Source organism: Tribolium madens, unplaced genomic scaffold (assembly GCF_015345945.1).
Source record: "Tribolium madens isolate multiple individuals breed KSU strain unplaced genomic scaffold, Tmad_KSU_1.1 Scaffold_11;HRSCAF=98;Tcas5.2_LG3b, whole genome shotgun sequence".
NCBI lineage: Eukaryota > Metazoa > Arthropoda > Insecta > Coleoptera > Tenebrionidae > Tribolium > Tribolium madens.
In genome coordinates, this window is record NW_025400975.1 from 9276141 (window position 1) to 9292296 (window position 16156).

The following is a 16156-nucleotide window of genomic DNA, read 5'->3' on the forward strand; positions in this document are numbered from 1 at the left end:
CAAAAGCTTATTTATATAAATCCTAAGACCTACTTAAAAATAAAAATTTAGCGATTTTTGACTCGGTATGGCAAAATCTCGCGAAGTTTTCAGCTCAAAAATCTACTGAAACTATCAAAAATTTTGCGAAACAATTGCGTTTCTAACTTAAAAATGTATTAAAACGCTTGAAAAAGGCAAAAATAATATAATTTCTAACTCAATTTGTTGAATTTTTGGTTTGTTTGGTTTGGATCATACAAAAACGTGCTAACATCAAATTTTGTAGTTTCTTGGCTTATTTTTGTCATAATTTTGCTCAAAAACCAGATAAATTAAGTGAAACAAACAAAAAAAACGGCAAAATCTATTCTTTTTGTGATTTTTAAACGTTTTTAAACAAGATTTTGCGAGACACTGATTCAAAAACGAAGTAAATCGAACAAAACAAGCCATAAAATAATATCAATTTCCACTTAAGGTTGTAATTTTTTAGCCTGTCTAAACAAAAATTTTCAAAATTTTTTGTTATTTCAAAAACATGCATAAACCCTTGAAAATGCAAAAATTACGCCATTTTTAGCATATTTTGTTTATTTTTGGTTGGTTTTATGCAAAATAATTGTGTTTCTTGGTGAAAAATGTTCGTAGATACTAAATAAAGCATTAAAAAGGGAGAAAGTAAATTGACATTTTTGACTTATTTGGTAAAATCTCTTAAAAATATGTATTTACAACTATTTACAGTAGGTCAGGTCGATATGGCAAAATAATCAAATTTCTAGTTGAAAAACGTAGAAAATGCTCGAAAAAGATGACTTAATTTACTATATCAATAATTAAAAAAATAATCTATTAATTCCTCAGTTATACCAGTTTTTTTTTTTTCATTTCTAAAAATCACCAGATTTTAGAATTGTACTAAAGTTTTTACCAAATTAAAAAGTCACCAAATCTGGTGAAATATCACCAGACCTGAAAATATTGTGCAATTCAGTTAGCCTTCACCTGATTTGACATAAAAATTAAAAGAAAAAATGTGCGAAAAACAAATAAGAGAAAATTGTATTGCAACTTCGACTTTACTTTTTTCAATAGAACAACAAGAAACAACGAAAAAATTTTGTGTATTGCATAATGAAAAACAATAATCTACATTTCGATAACCAAAAATTTATTCATTTTTGATTGTGTACATTTTAATATTCTCTTGATAAGTGACTGCAATAAATAACTCTTAGTACTTCCGGCCTTTTCGAACCGGAGACATGTAAAGTCCTCCCACCCATTGTCATTTTGTGTTCCATTTGTTTATAAAACAGTCTCCACCTAACGAGTTAATTGCTTCATATTTTATCTTTCACTTCCTCGATCCACCTTCATCTTCTCTGCTTTTTTCCTGCAATTATCTGCAAACCTTCTGTTTGCTTTTACGAAAAACACAAGTAAATTTTTTTAACAAAAATCAAACCCACCAACCAATAGGTGAGATAAATGTAAATACCACGAGGAAACTGAATTTAAATTGGCAATTTAAAACCCTATTGCTGTTAAAATACGTAAATTTATTACTAAAAACCAAATTATTCCTATTAATAAACTGAAATTTCCTTAAACGCGAAAAGCAATATCCGTAGTCACTTTCTTGAAGCTCTGATATTTTAAATGAGTATTTATAATATCGATTAATATCAAAGACAGTGAGAAATGCAATTTTGACAAATTCGTCACAAAAGTTTGTGAAAATGTAAATTAAGGTAACTTAAGTTTGAAGAAAGGATTTTAAACGCTTTTTTTACAGAAAAATGCCAACAATTTCGTTCGTTTCAAGTCAAGCACTCTTGTCTTGAAATGAAGACATCATTAAATTATATTGCATCGTTTGTTATAAACTGTAATGCCACAAAACATCAAATACAGTTGTATAAAACGTACAACATTCTTTTCAACTTCTGAGAATTACTGTTTATTTGAAAAAATTACCAGCGGTATTTTATATTTCATCACACACTTCAACAACTGTGTAATGTTGCAGTTGAGGAAAATTATCATAATGCATCTGTCATGCTGTTCAATTCTTCTCTTAAAAATGAGATTCTCTTGTGTACAAGACAAACTATTCAATTCATGACAGGTTAATAAACTCACAAGCAACGGAAACAGTAGGAAGAAAATGAATTAAAAACCTTTAACAACTAGACAGTTTATAAAATAATTATGTTTAAAATGTTTCTGAATAGTTAATTGACTAGGCACTTAAATTTAATTTAAACAAGAACCCTAATTTTTGTTTCAAGAATAAAACCTGAAAGTGGGCTCATTAGACATGAAATTTTATATCCACTTTTCCTGTTCCTGATAATAAAGTTAGGTAATTTCGTATGATTATAACTCAAGTTTCCGACTTCTTTAGTAGGAAATAAATAGGCTATACAACTCGTTATTAACATTGTAAACATGCTTTGAAAAAAATGGAAAGCACTAAATTAAGATAATTGCTTTGCTTTAAACTGTAAAAAGTTGTTACAAAAAGATGTTGCGCTTTTGACTCATCTTATACAAATTGGTTATTAGGTGGTTTAATTGAGTGTTTCTTACGACTAATTATTGTTAGAATTGGCCATTATTCTTGACTAGAAAAACCATTTAACCACGACACTAGGTAGAAATTCAACAAAATTATTTATGGTTTTTTTTTCTTATTTTTATGAAATGAGCTCTAGCATAAGCTCTTAGTAGGTTTAAATATTAAATTAAGTAGGTGTTGATAATAGAAATTCAAGTTTTCACTGTTAATTTCCATTTAAAGCTGATTCTAATGTTCTTATAATTTTTTTTATATGATAAAAAACATTAAAAGTGCCTACAGTTTGATACCACCATTAATTCCGGAGTTATTATCAATTTCTTGAAATCTTAGACTCAAAAAAGGGAAAAATTACGATTTTCTTCACAATCCACTTCACCTAATAAACTTGATGTCTCATTACAACCTTCACATTTCACCATATCCATTTATAGCACAGATATTTATTTTAAATTGTAAAAATTAAATAGTATTTAGGTGAATACTTCTTGACATTTTAATTGCCACGACATTTCAAAACCGTAAGTGCAAAAAGAATGAAATTCATTATACTTTAATAAAAATGTACAATTCATTTTTTACACACTTGAAATCGCATAATTGTAGGCTTTGAAACAAGAACTGATTTAAACCTCGGAGGCACTGAATCAAATTTAAACAATGAATGATATTATTTAGACATTAAAGCGTGAGTCATCACACAAAAACGATTTTTTAGAGCTATTAAAGCTAAGATCAAGGTAATTTAGTCTTTCAACTTCCTCACTGAATAGAACACAGTGAGATACCTACACCTGTTGTAAAACCGTCCGAATGTTTTGCAACTTTATTTTCACACTGTATCGTTGTAAATTATTCAGATGAATCATGAATCACAAAAAAAACTTGTAAGATATGATTTGTGTGTTGAAAACAGCTTGAAAAAAATTCGTGTGCGTATTTCCGTTGGTTTTATTTCTGGAAGAACAAAAATATAACTTTTAATCGTAAAAACCGTTCTAGTTTATGTATGCACCTAAAAGCACCTATTTATAAGTATTGCATGCATTAGAAGAAGTATCGTCGGTTCCTTGATCTAGTTCCAATCCTGTGTGTTAACTTTTTTTTCAAATAAATGCGTAGGTTTTGATGTTTAACTGTAATATTTCATTACAATTCAGCTTAGTTCATATGTCAATTGCGAACAATCAGATTTATTAATGTATGTTTGAAGAAAAATAAATCATATTTCATGTCACGACCAACAAATTAACTTACTTCTAAGGCTCGTAATTATAATAGAGCTCATTAAAATATTGGCGAAGCTTCATTTTTGGCCAGTGTCAAGGATTTTTTTTTCTTTGCATTTCAAAGACAAAAGCTGAAGACACCTCAAATAAAAGAGTTGTGAAACAAAGTGTCGTCTCTTCACACGAATTACAAGAATAGCTGTGGTGACCCAGTGAATGCCCGGAATAATGCGCGTTCTTGTCTTTGATGAATCTAAACTAAACCATTTACACTCTACTGAATATAGAACGTGTTTGTTTGTCATCCTGTAACCACAAAAATACATACAGGGTGTCCCAGCGAGTTGAAAAAGTCCATTAGTGACTTTTATATAGATAGATAGATTCTAATCCTAAAATTATTTTCAGCTATACATCGTGTCTCAAAAATAAGTTACAATACAAACTTGTGTTTTTTTAAAAGAAACACCATATGTTTCTTAGAAATTTTGGATGTAGATTTTTATGACAATGTTTTTAACATAAACTTTTATTGGTCGATTTTACTTAGTTTTAGAAATAAGACGGTTTTTTTGACGAAAACATGCACTTTTTAAAAATTCATTACACAAAAAGTAAGGCATGTAGAAATATTTTTTTTACCACCGCAAAGAAGAAGGTACAAGCTAATAAGGTTGTAACATTTTTTTAGTGTGTTGCATTTGCTAAGATAAAAAAATGAAAGCGTTTGTTAAAAGTTCAATAATTTAAAAAATTTAAATAAAACAACCTATTTATTATTTTTATATTTAAAAGATTATTTTTCTAAAATTATTTACTTTTAGGTGTTTTTAATCAATAACTAAAAAGATATTTAAAGTTAACATTAAAAATTAAATAATTACTATTGTTTATTATTGTTTAATTTTCGTCGAAAATGAGCTAAAAAAAATGAATAAACTATCACGAAACTAAAATTATTTTTGCTTTTTTGGAGATTTTATAAAAATATTTCAAGTTTAACAAAACATTTATAAATGAAATTCTAACGACACAATATAAAAAAGTCCACTTTATGCTGTCCCGAAAATTAACATTCTCATTTAAAAGATTTTTTTTGTTGGTGTAATTTTGAAGCTAGTTCATCGACTTTTCGAAAACGGTTTTCCATATTAACACCATATTTTTTAATAAGAGACGGAATTATCTCGAAATATTTAGAAAAAAATATACCGAAAAGTCACCAAATTAAGTAAAAAATAATTAATTTACATCACGTTTTTTTGTAAGATTCTGTTAAAACATTGAAATATTACTAAATTGGGTTGAAAACGACCTTTTTTATGATTTTTTAGCGTTTTAGTACGTTTTTCAATTAAAAATTTTCAAAATTATTTCGTCACAAATCGCTAAATTTACTCAAAAATGGTGTTATTTTTACTTTTTCAGAAAATTTTGTTCAAAAATAATACCATTTTTCTGTTTTAGGATTTTTTTAGTCAGAATCGCAATTGTTTTAAAAATTTTCGTCGAAAATGAGGTAAAAAATGAATAAATTATCACGAAACTAAAATTATTTTTGCTTCTTTGGAGAGTTTAAGCATGTTTTGAGCCAAAAGAAAAATCATCTGGTTGCTTTTCCAAACGTTTTAGCAGATTTTTTAATCAAAAGCACAAAACTTCGTCAAAATAAGCCGAAAAATCACATAATTAATTCGAAAATGATGTTATTTTTGCTTTTTTCAAACATTTAATTGCGTTTTTAAGTCTAAAACAAAGATTTTTCTTTAATTCTTGCTAAAAAACATACCAAAATTAATACATATACCAGACATAATTTATGCTCTTTTCAATAAAAAACGCAATTATTTCGCAAAATTTTGTCAGGAATATGTCGGAAAGTAATTGAATTAAATAAAAATAGTGTTATTTGTGAGTTTTTTTTAAACATTTATTTATTATTATTTATTAATTTAAACATATTTTAACACCTTTATCCACTATTTATTCAACAATCCAAGTTGTACATAACGCCTTTAGCATTTGGTAATTTCATTCCTAATAGAAACCAACACTTAAAAGTCTTTTTCAATAAAAGAATATTGCGGAAAAAATTGTTTTAAAAGAAAATACCAGTTTAAAAAAAATGTTACATAACACTTTTATCCACTCACCTCTTCAATTAATATTGAATGTTAAATATCTTTTCATTTATCAATTCTAGACATTAAAAGTTTATTTTTTTACATAGACAATTTATCAATCTATTAGATGCAAAAATAAAAAATAGGGTGTTCCATTTAAATTTATTAAGTTATTTAACTTTTAACAAACTTTAATCTTTACAAATGCAAAACACTAAAAAATTGCTACAGCTTTAAATTCCGTACTTTCTTCTTTGCAGAAATAAGAAAAAAAATTGTATTAGCTGTCTTAGTTTTTGTGTAATAAATTTTTAAAAAGTGCATGTTTTCGTCAAAAAAACGTCTTATTTCTAAAACTTCGCTGGGACACCCTGTATTTGGATTACAACTGGTCGCAAATTATGTAAGTTAGCAATGAGTCATTGCAGTCACGATCATTAAATCCGAATTTGGTGAGGTGGTTTTTACGAGAGAACCACTTCCCTGCACGTTAGAAGAACGTTCACTCTTTTTCCTGTTTGGCGACACCTCAATTAATGAGCTTATTGACGTTGGAAGAATGTTCAAACATCTGCTGTTTGAGGAAGAATTGGAAAAAGGATTGATCAGAAGGATAATAAATTGTGAGGCTTTTTAGCGGTTTATTTTAACGGTCGAAAGAAAGTTCTGGTTAATATCAAAACAAGAGACTGAACATTAATGTAAATTATGTCGTTATGCATTAATATTTCTGACAGATAGATTACAAATTAGTTTTTGATATTTTTTTATGAAAAATGTTGTTTTGATAGCCGATAAATCAGTCCTCACATCTTGTAGAAATGGTCTATGGTTAGTAACAAGTTGTATTTTATTGGAACGCAATGTTCGATGTCGTTTTCTTAGATATCGGACTTTAGCATCGCCAACGAGTCTTAAGAATGAAACTTTAGAGGATCGTATTTTCCGATCAATTCGATTGCAGACTTCACTCAAGTTGAATAATAGCGAAATGCAATACATTTAACATGTTGCAAGATAATGGTCACTTCTCGTTTCTCTATGTAGATTTATCACTTATGAAAAATGTCTGATAACTGAATAAATCATAGGACGACGATACAATTTATTGTAGTGTTATAAAAAAATGCAGACTTTCGTTCCCTTTGGGGAAAAAATGTAATTTTACGTCCGAAATAAAAAATATTATTCTAAATTCATCATAATTTTGGAAATATAAATGCAGTCTGTTATTTTATAACCCGGTCTGAATTCCAAAGTGTTTATTGTTTTTGGAAATTGTTGACACATTCAATTTTTTAATAAAATAAGTAAATATTGGTACAATTATTACAAATCAAACCAATAACAAATAAACTAAAAATAACAAGTTCTATTCAAAAATTTGGCCAAAAATCGCATCAAACAATACGTTGTAATGCTATAAAATGTTGGCATTGGCATCGATTCTCGCAATGTAAATGTGTAAAAATAAAACAACAATAAGGTCAATGTTGATGCACAAAAATAAAAATATCTAATATACCTACAGTATGTCCCCGGATTGAGTTTACAAGAGAAAAAAAAATCTTTGATTTCACGCCAAAACTACAAAGGACATACATTTTTTGCTTTACCTAAAACAAGCAAATCTGTAATTAAAGCTTCATTATTCTAACTTAGTACAAAAAAAGTTCATTTTTCTCTTGATTTTGGAATAATTTTTCTTTGCTTCTTAAGTCCTATCACATTTTGACAATGATGTCACTTTGACAAATAAGTTTAGGCTTAAATTAAATAACAAAAATATTTATGAAAAACATAATTTTAATAAATAGGAACTGAAAGAAAAAGCTTTAAGATAAAAAAACAAAGTCACTTTTAACAAGAACTATCATTATTTAATTAAAAAACCACCAATGTGATAACACTTAAAAAGCAGAGAAAAAAAATATGTTAAGTCGGAAATCAAGAGAAAAATTAACTTTTCTTTTCACTGAATCAGAATAATAAAGTTTCAAGTACAGATTTGTGAAGCAGAGAATGTTTTTCCTTTGCAGTTTTGGCGTAAAATCAAAAATAAAAAAAAATTTTCTCTAGTAAACCCAATCCGGGGACAAAAAATGAACTAGATAACTAAACTAGTAGCAAACAGCTTGAATGAAATACTCTCTTTGTTCATTACTCAATTAATCGATAAATTAATTGATAAATTATCGAATTAGAGCATCTAAAATGACTACTGATTCAAATAAATGAAACTTATTATAAGCAACATTTCATTGTGATTTTAAAAAATTCCCTGGGAAACATTCAGTCTACCAAAAACAGTCTATGATTACATAACTCAAATTCACTCAATTTATTTCCGTTTTATTATTGCATGACTTAATAGACTTGTCTTGTACTTTCCTATTATCTCCCCAAACGAGCTCATTAACACATTTAATACAGTTAAAAATAATTAAATTTAATTACAATTATTGCTTTGAGATGCTCGCCTTACAAATCAACACTATCTCTTAACTCGATAATACCGACATTTATTTGAACTTTGAATAAGATCACTGCCAAATTAATACCAATGATCTCGTAAACACATGTTTAAAATTCACCAATTTTTTTATTACCATGCACAAACATGGACATGGTGATGTAATGTAATTTAAAAGTGTGAAATTGCTCGTTTCATCAAGATCAAGTTCATTGTTATAAATAGATGGGTTTTGGGAGAAAAATGAGACTCCAAAACGAAATTTTAAAAATTAAAACAAACTTCTTTTTTTACTTTTTGATTTTTTTGCAAAATTAGGTTAAACCGAAAATAGCGTGTAGTATTCACATTACGTGTTTAATGAAATAGCAGCATAAAATGCTTCAACACTATACCGAAACATGCGTATTGCGTACTACTACAATTAATAACGGAAGACATGTAATGACCCCTTTTTTAATTTATTTAATCGTCATTGTCCATAATAAAACATTAATTGACCCAGTGGTACAAATTCTAGAATTGTTTAAATGATAACATCTAATCCTTTTTGAATACTAAACTCCGTTCTTTTGAAAGATTTTAAACAGTCTTTTTTGTAACGAAATATGAAAAAAAATGTAAATTGACATTTAAATAACAAAATTGCTTGTTATTTACATACTTTATTTTTTTTGTTCCACATTTGAACAAGATTTTTATTCAGTCAATTTTTTATCAATTTATGTGCATGTCAGAGACAGAATTAACCCATATTATAAATCTGTCATCACATCAATAATTATTACCGTCTGCTACTTCCGTTTTTTAATCTGTGTAAGATGATCGTTATAAGAAAACAGTACGGTATAATTTTTCATGCTTGAATACCTATGCAAAATGGTTTATTTCTTGAGTTCCGTTTCAAATTATGTCATTCATGGAACCTGATTTTGTTACGGTACAATAAATAGTCTGTCAGCAGAAGTTGCATTGGAAAAAATCATACTATTTTAATGTCGCGAAATATGCAATAATCATACAGGGTGTTCCAATGAAAACAAGCCACCCCGATATCTCAGAAACTAAAAAGATTTTGCAAAAACGCCGAAATAGGTCAATTTTGTTTTCAAAGGGGCAATTTTTTGACGTAATTTTTAAAGCACCCCCAGTAACCCCCAACCCCCACACACCCCAACTTTAAAAATTTAAATAGCACTACCCTACTTGTGGCACATCAAATGAAAGCTATTTTAACAAGTTTTTGAAAACTTTTTACCAAAATTGAATCAGACCATCCATTCATGAGATACAGGATGTTCTAATAAAAACGAACTAGAAAGAATTTGCAAACAAAATCAAATAAAAGTGTTTTCTGAAGCTTCTTTTCTAAAGTTGAATGGGATTATCTATTCATCAAATATTCGCAAAAGATAATGTTTCTAATTAGTAATTACTTCTAATAAAAACTATTAAAAACAATACTAATATTGTTGTAAGTGTAATTGGAGCTGTAAGAAACTTATTTTTATTTCTTTATTTTATTGTCACCACATTTAATGTGTGGTGAAATTTCACCATGTTAGTCTGGTGATTTGTTGGATTTGAAAAAAAAATGTTTGTCATTTTTTTCCAAATAAGTCGAAAAACCCCCAAATTGCGTAAAAATAGTTCTGATTGTTTTTTTACAAGATTTTACTAGACAGAATCAAAAATGACTATTTTTATCTTTTTCGAGAAACAATTATTTAGCAAAATATCGTTAAAAAGAACAAATGCGAACAAAAACGACGTTATTTTGCCCTTTTCAAAAGTTTAAGCACGTTTTTGAGATAAAACAAAGAAAATTCTAAAAATTTCGTTGAAGCAGGCAAGAAAATTACAAAATTTTGCTCGAATTTCTAGTTTTTGGACCAGAGGCTCATTTATTTTGCAAAATCTTGAACCAACACGCTTAAAAATCTCAAAAACAATTGATACCGATCTTATTTTGTTTGTTTCAATCGATTTAACTAGTTTTTGAGCAAAATTAAGACAAAAATAATCCGAGAATGTTTTTAAGCACGTTTTTGTAACGAACTGAAAAATTAACATATTAAGTCGAGAATTACACGTTTAGCACGTTTTTCAGCTAGAAATTGCAAAGTTTGTTAAAAACACGCTAAAAAACACAGAATTACACCGGAAATGATATAATTTTATTTTTCAAAAGTTCAAGCAGAAACTTTTTTCACTAAATTGTTATAAAAAAAGCTTATATTGAGATATTTTTACGATTATTTCGTGAAATTTTCTCGAAGAAAAAATGATAGAAAACCATTGGTTAAAAATAGTTTTATTTCTTTTTTTTCACAAGATATGAAAATAAGAACTAATTTTTGTTTTTTTTGAATGCTTTTTCAGCTAGAAAACAAAGAAAATTCGTAAAAATTCGAAAAATGTCCCTTTTAAAAACAAAATTAACCTGTTTCGTTTTTTTCTTGCAAATTCTATTAGAACTCCCTGTATCTCATGAATGTATAATCTGATTTAATTTTGATAAAAAGTTTTGAAAAGCTTGTTAAAATAGCTTTCATTTGATGTGCCATAAGTAGGGTAGTGCCATTTAAATTTTTAAAGTTGGAGTGCGTGGGGGTGTTTTAAAAAATACGTCAAAAAAATTGACCTGTTTCGGTATTTTTGCAAAGTTTTTTTAGTTTCTGAGATATTCGGGGTGGCTCGTTATCATTGGAACACCCTGTATTCATTTGAATATGCAAATTCTTTAGTTCAAAATTCACAATTTATGAGATAATTAGACGATAAAATTTTCAAACAAATTAGGCCTTCAAATCGTCAAATATTAGAACAGACTGGTCTCTGTTTAGCATAGGATTATTTTTAACTTAAATTGGCAATTTTTCACTGAAAAACAGATCTATTTTTACCTTTTCAATGTTTGGTGTTTTCCTCCATTGATAACTAACTTAGGCTTTCCTTTATCACTAGTGCTTGTAGGCGTCATAGAGCTGTGACTGGCAGTTGCTGTTGTCACATCGCTTACAAAACTGCTAACACTTGTTTCTTTACTGATAGGACTTGAAGTTCTACCGTTTGTTAAAGTTTCTGATGTCAGAGGTAATTGCATGTGGCCTTTATTAGGGGCCGGGGGCGGTTTTTCGTCCACTGGTAGCATGTACGACAGCATTACGAAGCACTAACTTAATTTTAACATTTTTAACACTAAATGCACTTTGATGCACAATCGAAGAGCACCAGGAGTCTGCCTGAAATGAAAAGAAAATTGGTATTTTAAAAACTTTAAATTTAAAAAACCGTGCTACGACATTACTCTGTGACCTTCGATGACGTAAATATATCGTTAATAGACGTGTAAATAATCTTCGCGATGATTATCTAAAACTAAAAATAACACAATTTATTCAGTAAAATTGTAACTGCGAAAAAAAATAATTAGAAATTTCAATTGTTTGTGGGTATTGTTATCAATAACAATTAATTTATTGCACCCACACAAACCGTTAAAATTCTTTTACAATCTTGACACGGAAACCACAAAACCAAGTCAATATTTGAATTAAGAGGAAAAAGCTTTAATACGCTTTATCTTTAACAAAATTCCCACCCCCACATTTCTTAGATAAAAAAATGCAAAATGATTGACATCTCGGTAGGTCATGGAAATTCAAATTTAAGGTGGCAACATTGATATTTCGACAGTTCTAGGTCGTTTATTTTTGTACGATTGCAATTGACAATTTGTTACATTTATTGTTTTTAAGAGGTTTTTGTGAATTTTCCATTTCTGTTCCACGTTTCTTCTATATTCACCAAAACTATTACATATTTCTTTTGGACAAATAGTATTGTTATCTAAAGAATGTTCACATTAGTAACTAAAATTAAAGTCTAATTTACATTCTCAACGCCTACCGAGATGTCAATCATATTGAAACGTCCTACCGTGAGATCAAAAATTATCTTGCTCAAGGGTGGTCATGGAATGAAAAACGTCTGTCGTTGCTTATATCATCCTTTTGAAGTAATACTATCAATTTTGACATCGATGACATAACCTACGACAATTATTTTAAAATCCATGACTATCCTTGACCAAGATAATTTTTGATCTTACGGTATACATATTTAAAATGTGTCTGTATAAAATAATTTTTAAAAAACAAAACCTCAATGTACGTTATAAAAAATGTCAAATTGTGACAATTATGTTAATTTGAATTACTATTTTTACACGAAAAATTCATCACTATTGTTTATATTTTGTTGTTGTTATCAAACCCATTTATTCACAGTTTTGTGTTGTCGATCTTATCTTATGACAATTTTATTTAGTATCTATTTTTTCATCTTTTTTGTGTAATTGATTTTGCTATTGCATATTTTTTTTAGTTTTATTGTTGCTTAAAAAAGTTCACTTGTGACAAAAATGTTCATTTATTTTTTATTTTTTACTCAAAAATGTGTCTTTAATAGTCAGTGTAAATCCAAATTTTTCGTTAAACTTGTTATAAAAAGACAAAATTTGCACTTGTTTTCTACAATTCTCAAAGATAAGAAAATAAATAAAGAATTGAAGAGTTAGGTTGGAAATTTTGATGATGGAATTGTAATATTGTCAAATTTTATTTAAATTTGATTTATAATAATTATTGTAAAAACGGACAGTTTTTTCCAAAGTATAGAAATCACTTTTTAGACACATTTTTAACGGAGAGATACAGAAAAACTGGTAAAAAATGGTAAAACAAAAAAATATAGGACATTATAGATACTAATCTAGTCAACTATACAGCGTCTCAATAATGAGTTACAATAAAAACTTGTGTTTTTTTAAATGAAACACTATATGTTTCTTAGCGTTTTCGGATGTAGATTTTTTGACAATGTTTTTAACTTAAATTTTTATTGGTCGATTTTGCTTAGTTTTACAAATAAGACGGTTTTTGTGACTTTTAAAAAAATTATTATACAAAAACTAGGACATGTAGAAATATTTTTTTTACTACCGCAAAGAAGAAGGTACAAGCTATAAGGTTGTAACATTTTTTTTAGTGTGTTGCATTTGCAAAGATAAAAAAATGAAGGCGTTTATTAAAAGTTCAATAACTTAAAAAATTTGAATGGAACACCCTATTTATTGTTTTTGCATTTAAAAGATTATTAAATTATCTTTTTTAAATTAATTTTTTTAGGTGTTTATAATTAATAACTAAAAAGATATTTAACGTTAAACATTAAAAAAAATTACTATTGTTTCAGTAACCAAAAAGTGCAGTTGCACAAGAGATGGAAAAAAGATCACTTAATAATCACGTTTGTGTTACACTGAATCCATTATTCTTTACTTTTACAATAAAATAATTCGAATTTCAGTATTTATAACGACTAGCGAATACTGAATGTTAAATATTTTTTCATTTTGTTCAAAAATAATACCATTTTTCCGTTTTAGGACGTTTTTTAGTCAGAATCGCAATTGTTTTGAAAATTTTCGTCGAAAATGAGGTAAAAAATGAATAAACTATCACGAAACTAAAATTATTTTTGCTTCTTTGGAGAGTTTAAGCATGTTTTGAGCCGCAAGAAAAATCATTTGGTTGCTTTTCCAAACGTTTTATCAGATTTTTCAATCAAAAGCACAAAACTTCGTCAAAATAAGACGAAAAATCACATAATTAATTCGAAAATGATGTTATTTTTCCTTTTTTCAAATATTTAATTGCCTTTTTAAGTCTAAAACAAAGTTTTTTCTTTAATTCTTGCTAAAAAAACATACCAAAATTAATACATATACCAGACTAAATAAAAAACGACATAATTTATGCTCTTTTCGAGCGTTTTAAAACATTTTTCAATAAAAAACGCAATTATTTCGCAAAATTTTGTCAAGAATACGTCGGAAATTGAATTAAATAAAAATTGTGCTTTTTTTAAACATTTATTTATTATTATTTATTTATTTAAACATATTTTTACACCTTTATCCACTGTTTATTCAACAATCCAAGTTGTACATAACGCCTTTAGCATTTGGTAATTTCATTCCTAATAGAAACCAACACTTTTTAAAAAATAAAAATTGTTTTAAAAGAAAATACCAGTTTTAAAAAAAATGTTACATAACACTTTTATCCACTCACCCCTTCAATTAATATTGAATGTTAAATATCTTTTCATTTATCAATTCTAGACATTAAAAGTTTATTCTTTTAGATAGACAATTTATCAATCTATTAGATCCAAAAATAAATAGGGTGTTCCATTTATATTTTATTTAACTTTTAACAAACTTCTTAATTTATTAAACTTTACACTAAAAAATTCATGACAACACCAATCAGAGCAAACAGTTAAAATGCTTTTTACCAAAACAATTTAATGCATTTAAAATCACACTTAGTAAACAGTTTCCCTAACATTTATTAAATCAAACCCCGCACCCTCGGACTATATCACCAACTGCACCCTCTAGCCAACTAAAATATCAATAGTTTCCTTTCGTCACAGTTTAACGGGGACGGTAATTGTTATTCGTGCGGATGTAAACTCGACTTTACGCATCCGTAAGCAAAGAAGCGACCAAATCACAAGAAATTTAAAAAATCCAAGCCCTTTAATATTGACGTCACGCACCAGCTGGCCTAGTGGATTGTTTACAAACATTTTCGCATCTTCCAAACCCAAACTGCTATTTAAATCCGCCACGAGTTTTATTGATTGCTAAAAATTTTGTAAATTTAGAAAGTACCAAAGAGTCGACTATTACATAAATGAGTGCGATTTGCTCATCCCAATTTCGCTCATTTACCTGTGCTTGAGATGGGGGCTCACCCTTGACCACTGACACCACACCTACACAGCACCACTGTTAAAATTCAGGAGCAATGCAGTCCTGAGTGCGATTTTAGCGGAGGAGCCGGTGTTTATCCGCGGCGCAGCTCGCGATTCCTACACAGCGGACCATCGAAACTCTACTTCTGCTGGCTTTGTTACTTCCTCATACCAGGCAATGCGCGTGCGTTTTGAGGGGTACAATCAAACAATTGCTTTGATTTTTTTTTTCATGTGTTTTGCGCATCCCGACGCTGAAATCTGAAAGTCTCAACAAAAATTTCAAATGACGCAAAGTGTTATATTTAGGTGTGTGACACACAATTTACAAGTCTTATGTTTGGTACAATGTTTATTATTTGATTTAGAGGTAATTATTTTTCTGAGGTAATGTTGATCATGGTGCTATCTAACGATGTTAGGTACGAATTAGAAGCTACCGCGAGTAGTTTACTACGTGTTTTAATAACACAAGTTTACACAATTTATGTTAAAATAATAATAATAATAATAAAGGTCTTTATTAATTAATTAAAAGCAATACAAAGATGCGGAGGCGAAGTCTAGCTTGAAGCTATTCAACTTAACCTCAAAAGAAAATTGATAGAAAAAAAAACAATTATAACATAAGAATAAAAATTATTGTTATAAACAATATAAAATTTAAATAAAAATAAATTCGGAAGTTACTTAATAACTAAAAGTAAAGAAGGAAATCATTGCCAGTCTCTCAAAAACAAAAAGAAAAAACAAGAAAGAATTCTTTAAGAAGAAATGAAAAAAAAAAACAAAAATTGAACAGAAATAAATTCTTTTGTTTGTTGTTTATAGTTTTAAGAAAAAAACAGTCTTGAATTACACACACTATGTGTAAAAATTGTAAAATTAATTTTTGTAAAACAAATAAAGATTTATTTAAGAGAATTTTTTTTGT

General features: G+C 28.0%; 1 protein-coding gene across 1 annotated transcript in view; it reads right to left on the reverse strand.

Moving 5' to 3' along the window:
* LOC123005822 overlaps positions 1–15361 on the reverse strand; it is a 57997-nt gene extending 42636 nt beyond the window's left edge. Inside the window, exons 1-2 of the mRNA XM_044399813.1 lie at positions 15200–15361; positions 11298–11636 (exon numbers count right to left, since the gene is read on the reverse strand). Of these exons, the coding sequence (XP_044255748.1) occupies positions 11298–11557 (260 nt within the window). The 5' untranslated portion in view covers positions 11558–11636; positions 15200–15361. The remainder of the gene's footprint in view (positions 1–11297; positions 11637–15199) is intronic.
* Positions 15362–16156: the final 795 nt, after the last annotated feature.